General features: G+C 50.9%; 1 protein-coding gene across 3 annotated transcripts in view; it reads left to right on the forward strand.

Annotated features, from left to right (window-relative positions):
• The first annotated feature begins 2,535 nt into the window (after window positions 1-2,535).
• The window catches only part of PLEKHM2 (pleckstrin homology and RUN domain containing M2), a 38,258-nt gene continuing 19,544 nt past the window's right edge, over window positions 2,536-21,249 (forward strand). For all 3 annotated transcript variants that reach the window (XM_032642941.1, XM_032642952.1, XM_032642961.1), the window contains exon 1: window positions 2,536-2,815. In XM_032642941.1, coding sequence (XP_032498832.1) covers window positions 2,756-2,815 — 60 coding nt within the window. In that variant the 5' untranslated portion in view covers window positions 2,536-2,755. The remainder of the gene's footprint in view (window positions 2,816-21,249) is intronic.

Raw genomic sequence — 21,249 nt, forward strand, 5'->3', positions numbered from 1 at the left:
AGTCGTGGCATGCAGGCTTCTTAGTTGCGGCATGCGGACTTTTAGTTGCGGCATGTGGACTCTTAGCTGTGGCATGCGTGTGGGATCTAGTTCCCTGACCAGGGATTGAACCCGGGCCCCCTGCATTGGGAGCATGGAGTCTTACCCACTGGACCACTAGGGAAGTCCCCTGAACTCAGTATTATTAAGAAAATACCCTGGGGACCTCCCTGGTGGCAAAGTGAATAAGACTCTGCACTCCCAGTGCAGGGGGCCCGGGTTCAATCCCTCGTCAGGGAACTAGATCCCACATGCATTCCACAACTAAGGAGCCCGCCTGCCACAACTAAGACCTGGTGCAACCAAATAAATAATTAATTAATTAAAAAATACCCTGGGTTTAGGGATTTTACTTCTTTCCCTAAAGAGTTAGACCAAGTCCCTATAGGGTTACCTCTTAGAATAGTACGAAGAAATGTAAAGGGATCCTTGGCTCAGAAAAGGGTACAAATTGTTTCTGGGCTCCACAATTTGCTGTATGATTTTAGGCAAATTACCCTCACCCCTCAGTTTATCCATGGGCACAAGAATTGTTATTTGAGTGTTTTTTTTAATATTTATCTATTTATTTATTTGACTGAGCCGGCTCTTTAGTTATGGCATGTGGGCTCTTAGTTGCAGCATGTGGGATCTAGTTCCCTGACCAGGGATTGAACCCAGGGCCCCTGCATTGGGAGCATGGAGTCTTAACCAATGGACCACCAGGGAAGTCCCAAGAATTGTTATTTGAGGATACATGAGACAAATGTATGGAAAGCACTTAGTTCAGTTCATGGCACATAGTCAATACTCAACACATCATTATCATCGTCGTTGGTACTAAGAACTCTTGTCCTTGATCCTGATCCTGGGTGGTAATAGAATGCAGCAATCTGTTTCTCCTTCCTTTTCCTGACACATACGTTTGTCCCCTCCTTATCCAGTCACATAAAAACAAAAAATATCTACTACCATCTTGGGTCTTTCCTGGGAAACTGAGGGATGGGGAGGTATCTTTCTGGTGTGTATAGGGTGGAGTCCATCTAGGATAAGGTGTACAATCGGTGTTTCAGATCAGTGCTGGGGTGACTGGGTTTTGGAGGCTGAGGGAAGGGTAGCCTGAGCAGAGGAGAGGAGAAACTGGGGAGCTATAGCTGAGAATTGGGGTATCTTGTTTTTTAATAAATTTTATTTATTTACTTATTTATTTATGGCTGCATTGGGTCTTTGTTGCTGTGCATGGGCTTTCTCTAGTTGCGAAGAGCGGGGGCACCTCTTCATTGCGGACCACAGGCTCTAGGCACGTGGGCTTCAGTAGTTGCAGTGCGTGGGCTTCTCACTGCAGTGTTTTTTTCTTGCTGCTGAGCACGGGCTCTAGGCACATGGGCTTCAGTAGTTGTGGCACGTGGGCTCAGTAGTTGTGGTGCACGGGCTTAGTTGCTCTGCGGCATGTGGGATCTTCCCCGGCCAGGGCTCAAACCCGTGTCCTTTGCATTGGCAGGTGGATTCTTAACCACTACACCACCAGGGAAGCCCAGAATTGGGGTATCTTAAGAATAAAAAGGATGACAATCATTTTACAATATATACATATATTGAATCATGTCATGCACCTGAAACTAATATGTTGTATGACTACATCTCAACTTTTAAAAAGCGGAAAAAAATAAATACAATGATATATATTGACAAAAAAAAAAGGAATAGAAAGGAGGGACTAATGGATGTATCAGGAATATACTTATTTGGGAACCTAATGAGTAAGTGAGCCAGGTAGGAGACTGAGAACCTTAAGTATAAGTGGCTGCAAAACATGGTGAAATTTGGGAAGAGTGCTGTGTGGGGAGAAGGGGAATTGTTACGGTGGGTTTCAGGGCTGAGGCAGTGGGGGGCCCTCCGGATATGTGGACCAGCTTTAGAAGTGGGATCAGGGTGAGAATTGGCAGGGGCATCAGGACCGAAGATGAAGGTGAGGCGAAGAGGGTGTGTTTTGGAGGTGGGGAGGGGTACCGAGGACCCGGAGTGGCCTGAAAGTTTGGGACCGGGAGGTGAGGGTGGGGAACCGAGGAGTGGAGTGACCGGGTCCTCTGGGCTGGTGAGGGCCAGGCTGGCCGGTGGGGACCAGTCGGCCGGGGTCTGTGGGCAGCTCCGGGAGGGAGTCTCTGCGCTGCCAGAAGCCAAGGGGCCTGAGAGACGGAGTCTGAGCATTGAGGGCTCTCGGGAACCTCGGGGCTAAGGAAGGGGACGCTACCGATGGAGTCTGGGCCGTGGGGGTCTCCGGGAGGCGAGGTGTCCAGATCCCTGGGGTCCGAGGGGGCCTCCGGGGGCCCGGAGCGGACCGGAGGAGGGCCTCCAGGGTCTCTAAGAAAGGCCGGGGGACCTGGGTCTGAGGGCCGACGGCGTCTCCGGTGTCCCGGCTCTACGGGCGCGGGCGCGGGCGCGGCACCGGCGTCCCAGCCCGACCGCCGGCCTTGGCGCCGCCCCGCCTGACATCAGTTCCTGCAGCCGCCGCCGCGCACAGCCCGTGGCCTCCTACCCCGCCGGCCGCGCTCCGGAGCCGCCGGGCCGCGGCGGAGCGAGGGGCCGGGCGAGGCGAGGGCCGGGCGGTGGGGCGCCGGGCCCCGCGGCCGGCACGACGGAGCCCCCGTACGGCCGGCGGCAGCGGTTGCTGGCGGCCCCGGGGCCCCGGCGCGGGAAGCGGCGGCGGCGGGGCGGCGGCGGCGGCGGCGGCGGCGCCATGGAGCCGCGGGAGGTGAAGGACCGAATCCTGGAGAATGTCTCTCTGTCGGTGAAGAAGGTGAGCGCGGCCTTCCCTCCTTGGCCCGGGCCCTGAGGTCAACCCGGCCCGCCCTGTCCGGGCCCCCGACCCCATCCAGCGCCCCCTTCTTCCCCCTGGTCGTTCGCGCGGGCCGGGGTCCCTCCTGTCACCGGGGCTCGGGACACCGCCCTCACCCTCCGCGACCCCGAGGACGAGGAGCCGCCGGGAGCCCCGGGATTTTGGAGGGGAAGCCCGGCGGCTCACGTGTGCGCCGCTGCCTCCGAGCTATTTTTAAAGAACAAAGTTGAGGTCAGCATCCTGGGAGCTTCTACAAGCCAGGCCTGGGGGCCCTGAGTCACTTAGAGGGGCCGCCACCCGCCAGGACCCCCCACTCTGGGGGTAGCAGCAGAAAAGCTCTGGGAGAGCCCCACCTGCAGAGCATCCCTGGGCGGCGTCGCTGCATCCTCGATCTCCCCTGTGTTTGCCTCTCGGGAGTGGCAGTCTGGGTGAAGGCCCGTGATAAGCAGCTTCCAGTCTTCCCAGTTCTGGGTGATACTGCCTCTGGTCTTGGGAAGTTCCTTGAAAAATCTTGCCCAAGGATGGCAGTTTTGAAGAGGCTTATTTCAGAGCTTCGATTGAGAACCTAAAGCACCTTGCATTTTGGACAGTGACCTGTGGAACATGGTGACACTACGGTGTATGGGGCTCCTTGCAGTAGAGATCATGTCCCAGTTCCAGGTAGAGAAAAACTATGACCTATTAAGGGCATGTAACTAGATGTGTGAAGGAGTCAGCTTATCTGAGGAAGGGTCCCAGATAAGAGACAAAAGGTAGAATTCATATTCACTTAAAACCAAACCAGAATTGATAATCACATGAGGAATATTGTTGGAATGTTTTCCTAATTTGAATTCCTAGTTCACCTGATAGTTGCAGAAGCTGTGAGATGGTGGTGGAGGCAGGGATGACTTGATGGGTAGGAGGAGGCTCATCAGATTGGTTTAATTACTTCAACAGACCAAAATGAAGAGAATTCATTAAATCAACCCTTGAATTTGTTTTTTTTTAATATTTATTTATTTATTCTGGCTGCGCCGGGTCCCAGTTGCGGCACGCAGGATCTTCCTTGCAGCATGTGGACTCCTTAGTTGCGGCACGCATGCGGGATCTAGTACCCAACCAGGGATCGAACCCGAGCCCCCCCCTGCATTGGAAGTGTGGAATTCTACCCACTGGACCACCAGGGAAGTCCCAAATCAAACCTTGTATTTAAGTAACCATGTTTTGGTTCGAGCCCTGGTCTGGGAAGATCCCACATGCTGCGGAGCAACTAGACCCATGAGCCACAACTACTGAGCCTGCGCGTCTGCAGCCTGTGCTCAGCAACAAGAGAGGCCGCGATAGTGAGAGGCCCGCGCACTGCGATGAAGAGTGGCCCCCCGCTTCCCGCAACTAGAGAAAGCCCTCGCACAGAAACGAAGACCCAACACAGCCAAAAATTAATTAATTAATAAATAACCGTGTTCTCCCCCACTTAAATTCCTCAAAGCAACATAGGCAAGCAATTTTACCTTTCATAAAGATCAGTGTAGCATACAAGAAAAGTCGATTCAAAATGTGCTCTTACTAAAACGTTCCTCTAAAAGTACAACTAAAAGCAACATTGCAAACATCCAACGAAAGTTTTATTTAGTTTTCCTGAGCTTTGCTAATGCAATGGGGTATTATTTTTGCTTACTCAAGGAGCGTAGGATGAGCAAATGGTTTGTTTAAAAGCAATCCAGGGACTTCCCTGGTGGTGCAGTGGTTAAGAATCTGCCTGCCAATGCAGGGGACATGGGTTCGAGCCCTGGTCCGGGAAGATCCCACATGCCACGGGGCAACTAAGCCCGTGCGCCACAACTACTGAGGCTGAGATCTAGAGGCTATGAGCCACAACTACTGAGCCCGCATGCCACAACTACTGAAGCCCACACGCCTAGAGCCTGTGCTCCTCAACAAGAGAAGCCACTGCAACGAGAAGCCCGCACACCGCAACGAAGAGTAGCCACTGCTCGCCGCAGCTAGAGAAAGCCCGTGCACAGCAACGAAGACCGAACGCAGCCAAAAAAAATAGATAAATAAATAAATTTTAAAAATAAATACATAAATAAAAAAGCAATCCATCTTTGGTAATGGAAGACAAAGGAAGACTGCTGACCTTTCTAATCTAATCTGGGTTGGTTATGGCTTCATGTAGGCCTCGTGTTTTATCTTTAGATTTCCAACTTATAAATAAATGGGGAAAGTCCTGGTAGAAAGGGGGTGGACATGTGTGTAAGCACGAATCTTTTGAGGGCAGAGAGCCACTCTGTGAACCAGCCTGCCATTTATGAAGGAGTTGGGTGTGCTTGACAAGACGCTTATCATTGGATGCGTTTGGACAAGCGAGGGTGAATCAGAAGGTATGTCGCACACTAGAAGCTGGAAACCCATCCGCGGGTGAATCACAACAAGAGGCGTGATTGCATCGTGGATAAGAACATGGGTTCTGGAGTCTGGTGGCCTGGATAGAATCCCTGCCCTGCCGATGAATAACCCTGTAACCTTGGGTAGGTTCCTTACCCTCTCCATGCCTCAGTTTTCTCATCTGTAAAGCAGGGATGAAATTAGTGCTGTTGTGAAGATTTGATGAGAGTATGTATGTACAGTGTTTAGCCTGGTGCTTAACCCAGTCTTAAAGCTGTCTTAGTCTGTTTGGGCTGCTGTAACAGACCACGATAGACTGGGCGGCTTATAAACAACATACATGTATTTGTCACAGTTCTGGAGGCTGGAAGCCTGAAAACAGAGTCCCAGCATGGTCGGGTTCTGGTGAGGGCTCTGTTTGGGGCTGGGTTGCAGACTGCTGACTTCTCCCTGTGTCCTTACATGGGGGGGTGGGGGGAGGGAGCTCTCCTGGGTCTCTTTTATAAGAGAATTAATCCCATTCATTAGGGCTCCACCCTCATGACATAATCACCTCCCAAAGGCCCCACCTCCTAACACCATCACACTGGGGGTTAGGATTTCAACATATGAACCTGTAGGGGGACACAGACATTCTGTCTATAGCATAAGTGGTCGCTTTTTCTGTTTGTGGTAGAGCCAGTTCTTCCCTTTCACAAGGTCTGAAGATGGCTAAACGACCTTACCACCTAGACATTGCTAATTGGCCTTGTTACCCACTTCCTTTGTATGTTGCGTTTCAGAGAACTATTTTATGATTCTGGCATATGAAGGGCATTTGGTTTTCTGAGTCAGAGTATCTGCTTCTAATAGGAATCGGTTCAGCTACAGCAGTAGGCATTGAGGGCTAGCCGTCTTGGGGTCGTATTTGACCTTGAACACCAGTCCCTCCTAAATTTGTTATATGGCACCTTAAGAGTTGCTTCGCCTTTTTTGTCCATGCTACCGCTAGTAAAATGGTCTAACCGATCCTTTTATAAGGACGTTGCATGAAGAAAATGAGGTGTGATTTCTGCAAAAAAAAAAAAAGATCCATGTGTATTAGCTATGTTTGCAAAGGGTATTTGAGAACTTTTTATTGAAATAAAATATACCTACAGAAAATAGCATATACCTACAGAAAATAAAATATACCTACACTCTTAGATGTAGAGCTGAGTGAGTTCTCACAAAGTGAGCAGATCCACATATCCAGCACCTAGAGCCAGAAACGAACACAGCCATCATCCCAGAAACTACACCCCCAAGTGCAGCCACTGTTCCTAAGCAGTGTTGTTGAGTTCAGCTATTTTCACACCTAGATTCTGTGATGCTGAACATGCCCTGTAACACCAGTGCAGTAGCTGATCCAGGGAACCTGTGTTCTGATATGAAGGCAGGATTCCTGGGAGTTAGAGAGAATTGGAGAGTTTAATAGTTAGCACAGTTAAATGATAATGATAACAATAAAAGGCAAGTGCCATATGAAACGTCCCAGATGCAGACAATAAAGCTTGTGGTTCCCGATTTGTTAATAGCTAAAGAGAGACGTCCAAGTTAAAGAGTGTTGGCATTTTGAATTGGCATGTGGTTCTACTAAATAGCATCTTCTCCAGGGGAGGGGAGGCAGTGGGTTTCATGAGAGTTTTGTTTTGTTTCTGAGGAGCGTGTCTGTTGCATATGCTTGCAATCTGAACAAAGGCTCTGCAGTGGAAGGCAGCCTCTGCCCTCCATATATTGGTTGGAGGGAGGATTTAAAAAGTCACCAAGGCAAGGAGAAGCCTCAGAGAAGGCGAGCTTAACTGAGTCTTGACAAATTGGTAGAGACAGAGAAGAAGTGGGCATTTAAGATAGAAAGGCATTTAACATCCCTAAGGCAGTGGGGACATCCAGGTGGCCTTCTGAGGACACAGAGGAGACAGAGCAGTCTCGGGAGTGTGGAGGGTTCTCCTCGATACGGTTGGAAAGTGCTTTCCATCGAAGCTGTCCAGTACAGTGGATACAGACGCAGGTTACAAATGCAGGATACAAATACAAGGACACAGACCTCGATTTGGGTTTGAATTTTGGGTTTGTCACTGACCATGTTGACCCTGGCAAATCACTGTACCTCAATTAGCCTCAGCAGTCAGAACCTACTCATAGTTGTAATGAGAATGAAATTACAGGAGATGACACACTCAGAGCACTGAGTACAAGATCTCATGCATAACAAGGCTTGAATAAGGTATCAGCTACCATTAGCACTTGCAAGTGTATGTGTGAACCCTGCCATTTTCTCTTGTGCAGTTTTCAAAGACTTACACTACACTTCTCTGTTCCTTCAAGCTCATGGTTTGTCAAGACTTTTTCTTCAAAGACCAGATGGTAAATATTTTCAGCCCATGTGGTTTTCGTTGAAACCATTCAGTCCTGCCCTTGTAGCTCAAAAGCAACCACAGACAATCCATACACGTAGCTGGATTTGGCCCAGAGCTACTTTGTATTTGTGCACAAAAATGTCCTCCCCAGGGTAGGCTAGGGATCGCTTTCAAAGAAGCTGGTGTGATGGCCAGTCCCATAGTCAACGAAATCTCTATTGTCACTGGGTTTTTGCACTATGTCAGGCTTGTGGAATGAATATGGACACTCGTAAATACCACTGGATGTGTGTCTTTCAAAAACATTTACTGATCACCTTCCTTCTGTCCTCACTGTCCTAGGCCCTAAAAGGGTAGAACCCGGCCAAAACCCACAGTCTTCCAAGTGAGATCACACCCCTGGTTTCAGGACTTAAAGAAGCTCAGGTTCTTGATGTCTCATCGCAGAAAGAATTCAGTGAGAGCCAAAGTGATAGGTAAGACGTGGATTTATTTAGAGAGAAACACACTCCACAGACAGAGCGTGGGCCATCTCAGAAGGCGAGAAAGGCACCAGGGTGCAGGGTTGTCAGGTTTTATAGGGGTGGGTAATTTCATAGGCTAATGAGTGGGGGGAGTATTCCAGCTATTTTAGGAAGGGGCGGGGATTTCCAGGAATTGGGCCACCGCCCACTTTTTGATCCTTACTGATCTTGGAACTGTCATGGCGCCTGTGGGTCTGTCATTTAGCTTGCTGATATAAGTATATACTAAGGCTCCGGGTTTCGGGGGCCATCTTGGATTCATTTGGTTCTAATCAGTTTATGTCATGTCCTCGGGCTATGTTATTCTTTCAAAGGTTGTGCCCTGCCCCCTTCCCTCCTGTTTCAGGAGGAGAAAGTGGTAAGTTAGCAGACAAACCAATACAAAGACCTTCATATTGTGATGTGTCCTGAAGGCCTCGGTCAGGAAAAGGTGGTGAGCTGGCAGAGGGTCTGCTGCAGAGGGGGGTGGTCAGAGGAGACTTGCCAAAGAGGTGACATTGCTTCCAGCAAGAGACACTGACTACGATGAGAGAGTGAGACATTAGTCTAGGAAGACGAGGAGTTGTTTTAAAAAATACACAAATAGCTCAGAAGTGTATAAAATGAAAGGTAAGCGACCCCAGTTCTCTGTCTCCTCAGCCCCAATTTGGATCCCCTTAAACAGGGTGAATAGACGTGTATTGATAAAGTAACCCTCCTTGAGAGAATGTTCCTAGGTCGGGACCACCTTCTCTCACATAGGACAACCCAGGTCCCCAGCGCCCTCAGTCTGGGTGGGTTGCCCCACCGGGCTGGGCTCTCAGTGGCCTTCTATTTCTGGCCAGGCATACCCTGCGTTGGGCAGGGGTCTCCCGATCGGGGTCTGCTGACGCTGGTCTAAGAGCTGCAGCTGTTCAGCCTCGCCTGGCAGTGCAGCTGAAACGGCTGGGTCCGGTGGTGGGCTCTTTGCCCCCATTTTTCCACTCCACCAGAGAGGTTAGATCTGCCAGTACATTAAAAATGAGCTAGGGCAGCTCTTTCCCAGAGGGGGCCTGGCAGTTAGATCTATGTGGGAATTACACTGACCATTTGATTTCAGTCAATAGTTTTGTTCTCTTGGCTTCATGGAAAAACTCTTAAGAGTTTTTAAATCTTAAGCGTTCTGAAAACCCCTGATGACCTGAGTCACCTGGGCAAAGAGCTCGATAAAATAGTAAGTATCCACACACACATTTTATAAACAGAAGTGCTAAGGGCTCCCCCTCCCCCGCCCGAGTCCTGAGGTTGGCAGTAGCTCTCTGCTCCTCTCCGCTCTCACATCACGGAGGCTACCTAGAGAGGGATGAGTGGTTCCAAGCAGGAACCACTTAGGTGTGCCCCTGACCCCCCGAGTGACCCCACCCAGGCCCAGCGCGAGACGCTAGTGGAGAAGCGGTCACTGGTTTTCCTGAGCCCTGCCTGAGTTTTACTCTCGTTCTCCTTTTGCAAGATGCTTCTCTGACGTCAGGGCTCTGTCTGCAGGCTGGTGACATGTGGTCCTTTCCGCCCCGTCACAGGACACCCCGGGCCCTCTCTTTCTCCTCCGCGCCCTGGCTCTAGCATCAGCCTCATCCACCTCGAAAGGCCCCGTTTGACGACGGGAGGCCAGGCAGAAACAGGTCTGCATCGGGCAGCAGCAGCTCCATTCAGTCGGGGTGGGCCCCAGCCCTCTGTGTAATCGCAGTGGACACACGGGGTTTCGGAGGGAGCAGTGGCGATTCCTGTGGGTCCCCCTCAAAGCTCATCTGGCTGACGCCCATTGGGAAAAGAAATTTCCCGGCAAGATTGAAAGGCTGCCGATGGCTGACAGAAACGTCAGGCCTAAAAGCTAATGCTGAATGAGGGTGGAGTGGTCAAGACATTTCCACGTGGAAAGAAAGGAGCTGGTATTCTGGGTGCGAGCATTGTGGAAGGAGAAAGCTGGCGTTTGTAGGTGCTGGGGGGGCTCTGGGTGGGTCATTCTCCCCCCTCGAGTCTTCAGTGCTCATCTCTGGCATCAGGATTTGCCACCACGGCAAGGAGAGTGTGGTGCCACTGAGGCTGGCAGTGCCCTTATGTCCAAGGAAAGCAACGGGTCTTTTCCCCTTTTGGTAAAAAGCTCTCCCGGGGGCTTCCCTGGTGGTGCAGTGGTTGAGAGTCTGCCTGCCAATGCAGGGGACATGGGTTTGAGCCCTGGTCTGGGAGGATCCCACATGCCGCTGAGCAACTAGGCCTGTGAGCCACAACTACTGAGCCTGTGCGTCTGGAGCTTGTGCTCCGCAACAGGAGAGGCCGCGATAGTGAGAGGGCCGTGCACCGCGATGAAGAGTGGCCCCCGCTTGCCGCAACTGGAGAAAGCCCTCGCACAGAAACGAAGACCCAACACAGCCAAAAATAAATAAATAAATAAATAAATAAATAAAAGTTCTCCCGGGTGACCTCAATGCTGATGGAGCAGGGACCCCCCCCCCCTCCCCGCCCCGGTACAAGGCGAAGCAAGCGACCCTGGGCCCAGAGCTCTCCTCCCTGGGGCAGGTTTGGGTGACCGTTCCTTTCCAGCCCTGTCCTCCTCCTCATTGCTGCTTACTTGATGTCTCGATGTCCTAGAACTTCCATTTGAGGCAGGGGAAGAAGGACAGTTTCTGGGAGAGTCCATTTGGCTGGAGCTGAGAGTTTAGGTCATTGATCTGTTGGTTGTTATGACTACCTAGGGTTCCAAGAGCATCTCCTCTGTCTTTCTAGCAAAGCAACTGGTTCTGCCACAGAGACATTCTCCCATCTTATGTATTTGTAATTCATCTTTATTCCTTTTGCTTCTAAGTAGTCACAAACATTATAGAAATGTATAAGGAAGAAAGTGGTCCTTTCCTATAATCACCCCTCCTCCCTGGCTATCTGTACTTAAGAGTTAGAACTAAAAGAGTCTAAGAAACCCAGTAACATGTAAGAGCAAGGGAAGGGCTAATGTAGACTTGAAATCCACACTTAATTTTTGAAAGCAGTCAACTTCTGTTCACACTTCACCCTAAGTTCTTTATTTTTGGTGTTACAGACTACTGAGGCGTGAAACGTCCAGACACGCTAACAGGAAGGGAGTGAGATCGTAGCAGAATCCGTACATTTAATGCATTCACCACCTGCTGTTCACACACACTTCCTCAGTCAGGCTCACAACAGACTTGCAGGATGGATCAGGATCCCTGTTTAATACATGAGGGAAGTGAGGTTTAGAAAAGTAACTCGCCCAAGATTCTAACCCTCATAAGGGGCAGGTCTGGACCTGAGCCATGTTTCTCGCTCTCGCTCTTTCCATTTGTCTGAGCCTTTTCCGTCTCCATCATGTCTGTCTTGAAGTTATAACAGATAATCCATCCCCACAGGTCAGTCTTGTGGGCCAGTCCGCTACAAAACCAGCCGTTCATTTTACAAATGGGTGTCTGTGTTGTGCTGGGCCCCCTTCCAGTCACTAGGAATCAGCAGTGAACAGAGCCCACCAAGCCCCTGCCCCCTGGGGGCTGACACTCTAGAAGACAGACCAGCGTTAAACAAATCACAGCGGATGGGCGTGTGCCCTGCCCCAGGCCCTCCCACGTGTCCTTCAGGAACCTATCCATGGTGCTCTCGGCACACTTCCTGACCCTGTATTTACACCTTCAGCCTCCAAAGTCTCTGACTGTCTCACCTCTCAACCTAAGTCGTGATTTCGACAGCGACTGGATGGCCATTTTCCTCAGCAACGGTATGGTTGTCTGGGTGGGGGACATTGCAGGTACGGCGGAGGAAGAGGGAAGTGAAAGATGAACACAGCCAGTGAAGGCTCCCAGGCTTTGGAAGACTGAGTAAAATGAGGCTTTGAAAAACTCCCTCCCTCCTCCCGCCGGTGCTACACACAACACTGAATGTGAGCGCTCAGAAAACAGAGAGCAGGGTCCCTGCCAGCTTCGGCTTCCATCGCAGCGGTACAAGGATGGAGTAGAATCCTGCCTGCGGCGTGTTCTTTCAGGCCATTGGTTGGCTTCTAGGTCTCTGGTGTTTGCCCAGGGACCTCTCGGGAGGGCCTCTTACATTTTCCTCTCCACTCTGAAAGGAGCCCTTGGTCCCTCCATCAGAGGTCAACGCTGTGCTGAGTTCAGAGGCAGAACAATCGTAGTACCTCGGGGCTGGGACACTCCCCTGCCAGGAAGAGGAGCATTTAATTGCTTTTGGAAACCATATTCTGTCAAAGTACCCAGTCACCAAGAGATCTGTGCCCAGCTAGGCTAGTCCCCTCCTGCTGTCATCGTTCCAACACCCCAGAGAAAGCGCAAAAAATGAAATCCATGGATAATCCAAGTACCTGCTTTTTTTTTTTTTTTCTTTGGGCCGTGCCACACGCGCCTTGTGGGATCCTAGTTCCCTGACCAGGGTTTGAACCCGGGTCCCCTGCAGTGGAAGCACGGAGTCCCAACCGCTGGACCGCCAGGGAATTCCCAAGTACCTGCTTTTTTCATCTTTTCCCTAGTATATCTTTCAGCAGAGCTAGGCAGAGAGCCTGCCAACCCCAGCAAAGGGGCTAATGAGCAGTGATTTGGGAGGTGGGAAAGAAAGCTGTATAATTGGGTGTATTTAGTGGCAAATGAATGGTTAAGAAGCGTTGCTTTCACCCAACTTGCTTCAGGAACAATGCAGGCCCATGGTAAACAAACAGCACACCCTTTATGGCAACCCTACATGGGGTGGTGCCAGTCAGTCCCAGGATGCCACCAGCCTGGGCACAAGCCTTTCCCGGGCAGGGGCATTGGCTGCAGGACTGCGTTTTTCATGCCCACCGAGAAACCAGGCCCGTCGTTTCTGAATGGCAGGATCTCTGACTGGTTCTTGTGCAGAGGTGATGCCTGGGTTCTCTAGTTCTATAATCGACTATAATTGATTGTCGTTGGGAATGAGCTATTTTCCAGGCTAAGGTAGGGTGGGATCTCAGGTGAGCGATTTTAAAATGAGGAGAATGAGTCAGAAACATTGCGGTTGCCTGGGGTTGGTGGAGCCGTGGACACCCAGTGGGCCTTAGCTTCTGTGGACATTCTCATGTTGTCTAGGAAGGAAGTGGCTGGAACCTTCCCGACGTCGCCGCCCTAAACTCCCAGCTCCCATTCAATAGAGCCCTGGGAGTGGCCCAAGACCCCTACTGCTCTGTCCTCCTCAGTAAGACGCTGGGATGAGCACTTTCCGGATGGTCACAGCAGGTGCCCCTGACCTTCACTTTATCCCCAGGGAGGCTGGAAGCAGAAGGGGCTCCAGGAATAGCTACCTCTGTGGTATCTGAGCACACCGGGCCAAGACGCTGCAGTAAAGCAGAAGGACCACTGGACAAAGCCAGGAGGTGCAGGAAGCGTCTTCACTTCCCTGGGCCCCAGCCTCCCAGACCCATGAGATGAGGGTTCTGGCTAAGTGATTATTTTTCTGATTTTCAGTGCATTCAGTAGTTAAAGTTCCGTTCACTGAGAGCCTCTCCCTTGCTCACTCTAACTGCCCCCCACACCCTCCTGAATGAGAGGCTCCAGGAGAGGAAGACGGTAAGAGGCCCTCCCGAGAGGTCCCTGTGCAAACACCAGAGACCTGGAAGCCAAGCAACAGCCTGAAAAAACACGCCACACACAGGATTCTACTCCATCCTCGAACCACTGGTGACTTCTAAGGGCTCTTATGCCCTTAGATTCTGAAATTCTTCATCCTGGCCAGCGCCCAGCCTTGTCTTCGATTCCAGTGGAGAGTCTTTCCAGAAATGCTGTCGACAGTAGCCTTCCTTTCCTTGGATCATGTAAAGCAGGCATTATTGCTCTTTTTTTTAATTAATTAATTTATTTATTTTTGGCTGCATTGGGTCTTCGTTGCTACGTGCAGGCTTTCTCTAGTTGCGGTGAGCGGGGGCTACTCTTCGTTGTGGTGTGTGGGCTTCTCATTGTGGTGGCTTCTCTTGTTGCGGAGCACGGGCTCTAGACACGTGGGCTCAGTAGTTGTGGCACTCGGGCTCAGTAGTTGTGGCACACGGGCTTAGTTGCTCCGCGGCATGTGGGATCTTCCTAGACCAGGGCTCGAACCCGTGTTGCCTGCATTGGCAGGCGGATTCTTAACCACTGCGCCACCAGGGAAGTCCCGGCATTATTGTTTTTAAGAAGTTTTGCTAAGATTTAAAAGACTCCAGCCTGCCTGCCTTATTATTTATTTATTTGTTTACATTTATTTTTGAGAGGAAGGGTGGTGAGCACTGGCCTTCTCTTCAGATCCATGAGAGTCTGTGTCTGAAGCCAATGCAAACTACTGGTGCGGGATCAGGGTGGGGACGTTGATTCAGTGGCCGCACCAACCCTTCTTTAGCCGTGTCTGCCATGGACGAGCCCTCATGGGGTCCCTCTCCCTGGGGGCGTCCAGGCATCCAGGTTTGGGGACATCCTAACCCCAAAAGTAATAAATGGTATCACACAGTTTGACCTCTGCCTGTCCTCGGAGGGTCTGCCTCAGAAAGAAGAGCAAGTGTCTGCGAAGCCCACAGGTGCAGCTTGACCCAGCAGGGGCCCCACGGTGGCTAGAATTCCAAAGGCAAGGTGGGCAGAGACCTCCCACTTCCCGCAGGCCTCGTCCCTCACCCATGCCGCACCCCAGCTGCAGCCGGTGAGAGGCAGCCCAGGGATGAGGTGTCCAAGTGGGTCCTGCAGCTCAGGGTGGCTCCGAGTTTGAGTTGAGCTCGTGTAACCGGGGCCATCGTTGGTTTAATTTGTAAAAGAGGTGCTCTGAGGTCGGCTGGCAGTCCACCTCTCTTCTGCTTTTGGATTTCTACTTCCTAGGCCTGCACTGGGGAGGCTGTTCTAAATACTCTGTCGTGTAAATACATCTGGTCTCCGTGGAGCCAGCAGAGCAGCTGCTGGTACCCGGCGACCTCCTCCCTGAGCAGCGGGAGAGTCTCCTGTGTTCAAGGTCGGTGTCCTCCGCGTGCTGAGCAGGGATGCAGCAGGCCCCGCAGCGAGCCCCTAAGCGGTTGGGCGGCTCACACGGGCGTGTCGCCAGCCTGGGTCTGTCCGGCCTCACAGACTCTCCTGCCTTTGTCGGGGCAGGGATTTTTCTCCTGCTCTGTAAACCTAGGCGTGCGGAGCCCCCCACCCCGCCCCGCCCGCCCCAGTACAGATGGTGAGCAGAGTGAGGTTTCAGATCCCCAGCTGTTTGTTGAGCATCACAGCCTCTTTGGTCTCAGCTGACCCGGGAGGAGGAAAGGCGGGCCCCTGGAACCAGCTCATTTTCACTTGGCCGTTGTTAATCTTTCACAGCTGCTGTGGAGTTACCTATTAGGGACCAATTCTGGAAGGATTTCTTGGTACCGACCATAGAACTAGAAATTGTTTCATGGTTATGCGTCCAGGAGAGAGACAAGACTGAGAGGGCCTGGCTGTGGCCGCTCCACGCAGAGAGTGGGACCAGCCCTGATTAAAATGCCCGGAGTCAGGCATTTCTTGGCTTGCGGAAGTGCGCCACCCCCATGTCCCTGCAGCCACGGGGTCTGGCACAGTCTCGTGATGGCCAGTCTTCCCAGAGGGCTCAGCAGGGAGCACCGGCCTCCTGGCCGTGAGAGTCTGGGGTGAGCTGAACCCAGCTCTTCCTGGCCTGGGTGCCCAAGTGCACCCGGAGAACCGGGAACAGGGAGAGAAGAGCAGCTTAGCCAGTCCGGGTGTGGCCTGGGAGCATGACTTGGAGATGAGGCCTGAGGTCAAGGACCCTCAGGAAACCATGGCTTTAAAAACAATTTTAAAAAAAATAAATTTCTTTCTTTATTTTTGGCTGTGTTGGGTCTTCGTTGCTGCGAGCGGGGGCTACTTTTCGTTGAGGTGTGTGGGCGTCTCATTGCGGTGGCCTTCAGTAGTTGTGGCTCACAGGCTCTAGAACACAGGCTCAGTAGTTGTGGCTTGCGGGCTCTACAGCGCAGGCTCAGTAGTTGTGGCTCACGGGCTCTAGGGTGCAGGCTCAGTAGTTGCGGCTCGTGGGCTTAGTTGCTCCACGGCATGTGGGATCTTCCCGGACCAGGGCTCGAGCCCGTGTCCCCTGCATCGACAGGCAGATTCTTAACCACTGCACCACCAGGGAAGCCCTAAAAACAATTTTAAATCTTATTCTCTCTCTCTTCATTCTCAGCGGATCTTGCTTATTGTTTTTTAATTTAAAAAAAAATTTATTTATGTTTGGCTGTGTTGGGTCTTCATTGCTGTGCACGGGCTTTCTCTAGTTGCGGCGAGCGGGGGGGCTACTCTCCCTTGCGGTGCGTGGGCTTCTCATTGCAGTGGCTTCTCTTGTTGTGGAGCACGGGCTCCAGGTGCACGGACTTCAGTAGTTGTGGCACGTGGGCTCAGTAGTTGTGGCTCATGGGCTCTAGAGCTCAGCCTCAGTAGTTGTGGCGCATGGGCTTAGTTGCTCTGCGGCATGTGGGATCTTCGCAGACCAGGGCTCGAACCCGTCTCCCCTGCATCAACAGGCGGATTCTTAACCACTGCGCCACCAGGGAAGCCCTGCCTTGCTTATTTTTAAATTTTCTTCCCATGAGAATTTTTTCATCCTCCCTCCATCAAGCTCACCAGCCCACCTGGGCTCCCATCTGTGGCCACCCCTACCCTGGGCAGTGGATCCCACCCCATCTTTCCTGTTCAAGGACTTGGCTCCTTTACTCCACCCCCATTTTCCTGCCACCTTTTTGGCAAAGCTGGTCAAAGGAGTTTTCTGTATTGCTGTCTCCTCTTTTTTCCTTCCTTCCTTCTCCTTTTCTCTCTTCTAACCAAATTTAATAATAATTTTTACCCCATGTCATCAAACATCTCCCGTTTTCAAGTTCCACTTGCCTCATCAATGTCAGTTTACAAATACCTCATTTGCTTGAAACAGGATCCAAAAAAGCTCTGACTCTCCCTGGCGGACTCCTCCCAGGCTTTCTTCCCTCTCTCTTTACCCCAATTGCTTTTCATCAAGGTTCCCGGCCCCTCCCTTTATGTGGGAACGTGACCCGATGGACTGATCATTCCCTCCCTCTGCAGACTGTCTTCGTGTAGCTTCTGGAGCACACACTGTCCGGATTGTCCACTGCCTTGCTGCCTGTGCCTTTTCAGTCTAAAGCAGTGATCCTCAGCCCTGGCTGGGCATTAGAATTATCTGGGGAGTGTTACTAAGAAATGCTGGTTCCTGGTCCCCACCTCCAGAGTTTCTGCTCTGGTTGATCTGGAGAGGCGCCTGGGCATTGTTCTTTTCCTCCAGTTCCCCAAGTGGCCCTGTTGTGCAGACTGCGGGAGGACCCCTGGGCTGACACTGGAGTGCCCTGGCTTAGTGCTCAGATGCTCCTCTCTTTGCATTCCCAAGATGATCTTATCCAATTCCACAACTTTAAATACCATCCAAAGGCTGATGGCACTGACCTCTCTCTGAACTCCAGACCCATTTGTACAACTGTCTCCTTGACATCTCCACTTAGATACCTGATAGATGTTTCAAACTTACCATGGCCGGCGCAGAACTCCACCTGATCTGGAAATGGCACTGCCATTCAGTTGCTCAGACCAAAAACCTTAGAATCATCCTTGGCAGCTTTCTTTCTCTCCTTCCGCACATCTAATCCATCAGTAAGTCCCTGGGGCACCCCCTGCAGAGTAGCTCTTAAATCTAACCCTTTTTTGCTTCCACCGCTACAGCCAGCTCCAAGCCTCCATTATCCATCCGCACTGGTGATGGCCTCCCAGCCAGTCTCTCTGCCTCCACCTTGGCCTTCCAGAGTCCGTATATACACCACACATATGCTAGAGCAGCCTCATAACATACATATTGGATTATATTACCTCCCTGTTTTCAGTAACTTCCAATAACTTCCCATCAAACTAGTAATGAAATGCCAAGTCTTTTACCACAGCCTGTACAGCTGCACATGATGTGGCCCTTGGCTGTTCTCTGAGCTCGTATCACTCACATCCTTGCCACACCAGTCTCCTTTCGGTTGCCCCTGACCCAGGACCTTTGCACATGCTGTCCTAACTAGAATACTCTTCCTCTAGTTACCTCAGTAGTCATTTCCTCGGTGAGATCTTCTCTGACCCCATATTTATAACAGACCCCTGATCCCCGCTTTGTTTTTTTATAGCATTATTCATCCCTGGCACTATATTATATATTTGCATACGATTTACATTTTACAAGGGCCGGGACTTCTGTATAAGAATAGCAGCCGGTGTATTCCTAGTGGGTGCTCAGTAAATCTTTGTTGAAATATATGAATCTTCAAGGCTCCAGCCTCCTCTTCTGGCCACTGCTGAACTGAGCGTTGGGCGAGAGACATCTCCTGGCCCAGCCTGTGACAGGTGTGCATTCCTTGTCACCTCTGCTTAAGGCTCTAGACCAGAGGTCGGCAAACCTTCTATAAAGGGCTGGATAGTAAATATTTTAGGTTCTGCAGGCCACACAGCCTCTGTCTCATCTACTCAGTTCTGCCATCATAGTGCAAAAGCAGCTGTAGATAATACAAAACAAATGGGTGTGGCTGTGTTTTAATAAAACTTTATTTACAGAAATAGGAGGCAGACCCACTGGCCATAGTTTGCTGACCCCTTCTCTAGACCCCTACTAATTCTGAAATTTTCAGCCTTTTCCCCAAATTTTCATGGGCATAAAGGAAACACTCAAAACCACTTGGCCGTCTGATCAGCAGGATGAATTTCTTCCCAGAAGTGAGGAAAGCTCCTCCTGGAGCAACTGTGGCTGATTTAACCAAACAGTACACTTCCTCACTGCTGGGAAGAGGCCAACGTGGGGCAAAAGGATGGAGAGAGCAGGCAAGCTTTCTTCTTAAAGGAGCCGCACCAGCCTTTCTCCTCCATCCATCTTCCAGGAAGCAGAGCTGCAGAAGACACTGGTCTCGTGTGCACTGTGGGCTTTTTAGTTCCTGTGACTTAAAAGAGAGGGGAGTGTGTTTCACTTTCTTGGGTTCTCTTACAACATATTAGAACAGCATATTAGAACAACACTCCATATACGTCATTGACTCGGGGATCTTGAAGCCAGGTTGGATGAGAAGACCTGGCTTTAAAATCTGCCTCTACCACTTACTAGCTCTGTGACCTACTTTATGGGGTTGCTGTGATGATTAAGTAGTGTTTGTGAAGTACGTCATCACAGCTGCTAACATTTATGAAGTGTTTCCAAGGCATCGTGTTCTTGGATAAACAGCTAAGGTATTATCTGAACCCTCACACAACCTGTAGGGCTGTAGAGCAGGAAACTGAGTTTAGAGAGGTTAACTCGCCCAAGGCCACACAGTGAGTGAGTAGCAGAGCCCACATTCAAATCCAAGTTGTAGGGCTTCCCTGGTGGCGCAGTGGTTGAGAGTCTGCCTGCCGATGCGGGGGGCACGGGTTCGCGCCCCGGTCCGGGAAGATCCCACATGCCGCGGAGCGGCTGGGCCCGTGAGCCATGGCCGCTGAGCCTGTGCGTCCGGAGCCTGGGCTCTGCAACGGGAGAGGCCACAACGGTGAGAGGCCCACGTACCAGAAAAAAAAAAATCCAAGTTGTCTGCTGCCTTCCTAGTGCATGTAGCAAGCATTCACTAAATGATGGCTCTAATGACGGCCAGTGGTAGCTCCACCAGCAAGTATCGTGTGTCACTGAAGAGTAACTTGGAATAAAATTTGTCCATTATCCTCATTTCATTGGTTCGCTTGCTCAGGGGCCCTCAGATGAGGCCTCGATGTTTGCTCTCCTCCCACTTTCAGAGCCTGTGACCTTCCTGGTGCCGTGACTGGCTCCTCGCAGCTGCCTCTCCATGGCGGGGGAAGAAGACCTCAGCTGTGCATCTTTATGTGGTGCCTTCTGACCAGCTCCCGGAGTGTGAGCTCACGCTGTTGGCAGAGCTCCTGAAACGCTCCCGTCACTGACTCAGAGACAGTCCCTTTCGCCTTCCTGCTCCTCTCAAGAACTGTGCTGGCTTGTCACATTGATTGAAGGTCTCCTTGTTCCCTGAGATAATGGAAAATTTTTATCAACCTGCTGTAAAAGAGTGGTTAAAGAATAGGCTTTGGAACCACCTGCTAATGAGCTGGTGGACAGGATACTGGTTCTTGAGAGCAGAGAACATCACTGAGTCTTCTTTGCCCCTGAACTTACGTTTAGCTAAGTGGTGTGTCGTTGGTGTGGCTAAGAATATGGGTTCACTGTTGCTTCTCTTTACGTATTTATTTGAAGTGTAATTAACTTACAATATTATATTAGTTTCAGGTGTACAACATAGTGATTCGATATTTCTATTCATTATAAAATCACCATGATAAGTCACCATACAAAGTTATTACAGTATTATTGACTCTATTCCCCGTGCTGTACATCAGGGGTCCCCAACCCCAAGGCCACGGACTGGTACCGGTCCATGGCCTGTTAGGAACCGGGCCACACAGCAGGAGGTGAGTGGCGGGAGGGCGGGCGAGCGAAGCTTCATGTGTATTTACAGCCGCTCCCCATCGCTCGCATTTCCTCCTGAGCTCCACCTGCTGTCAGCATTATGGTGAGTGGTATAATTATTCCATTATCTATTACAACATAATAATAATAGAAATAAAGTGCACGGTAAACCTAATGCGCTTGAATCATCCCGAAACCATCCCCTCCTCCCACCGTCCGTGGAAAAGTTGTCTTCCAAAAAACAGGTCCCTGGTGCCGAAAAGGTTGGGGATTGCTGCTGTACATTACTTCCCCGTGAATTATTTATTTTATGACTGAAAGTTTGTACCTCTTAGCCCCCTTCACCTATTTTGCCCATCCCTCCACCCCTCTCCCCTCTAGCAAACCACCAGTTTGTTCTCTGTAGCTATGAGTCTGTATCTGCTTTGTTATGTTTGTTTGTTTTGTTTTATGGCTGAGTAATATTCCGTTGTATATATACCACTTCTTTATCCATTCATCTGTCGATGGACACTGAGGTTTCTTCCATAGCTTGGCTGTTGTAAATAATGCTGCGTGAACCGTCACCGCGGCTTCATTATTCTTAAGAACGTTGCCTAGGGGCTTCCCTGGTGGCGCAGTGGTTAAGAATCCGCCTGCCAATGCAGGGGCCACAGGTTTGAGCCCTGGTCCGGGAAGATTC

The sequence above is a fragment of the Phocoena sinus genome, chromosome 1 (assembly GCF_008692025.1).
Source record: "Phocoena sinus isolate mPhoSin1 chromosome 1, mPhoSin1.pri, whole genome shotgun sequence".
Lineage (NCBI taxonomy): Eukaryota > Metazoa > Chordata > Mammalia > Artiodactyla > Phocoenidae > Phocoena > Phocoena sinus.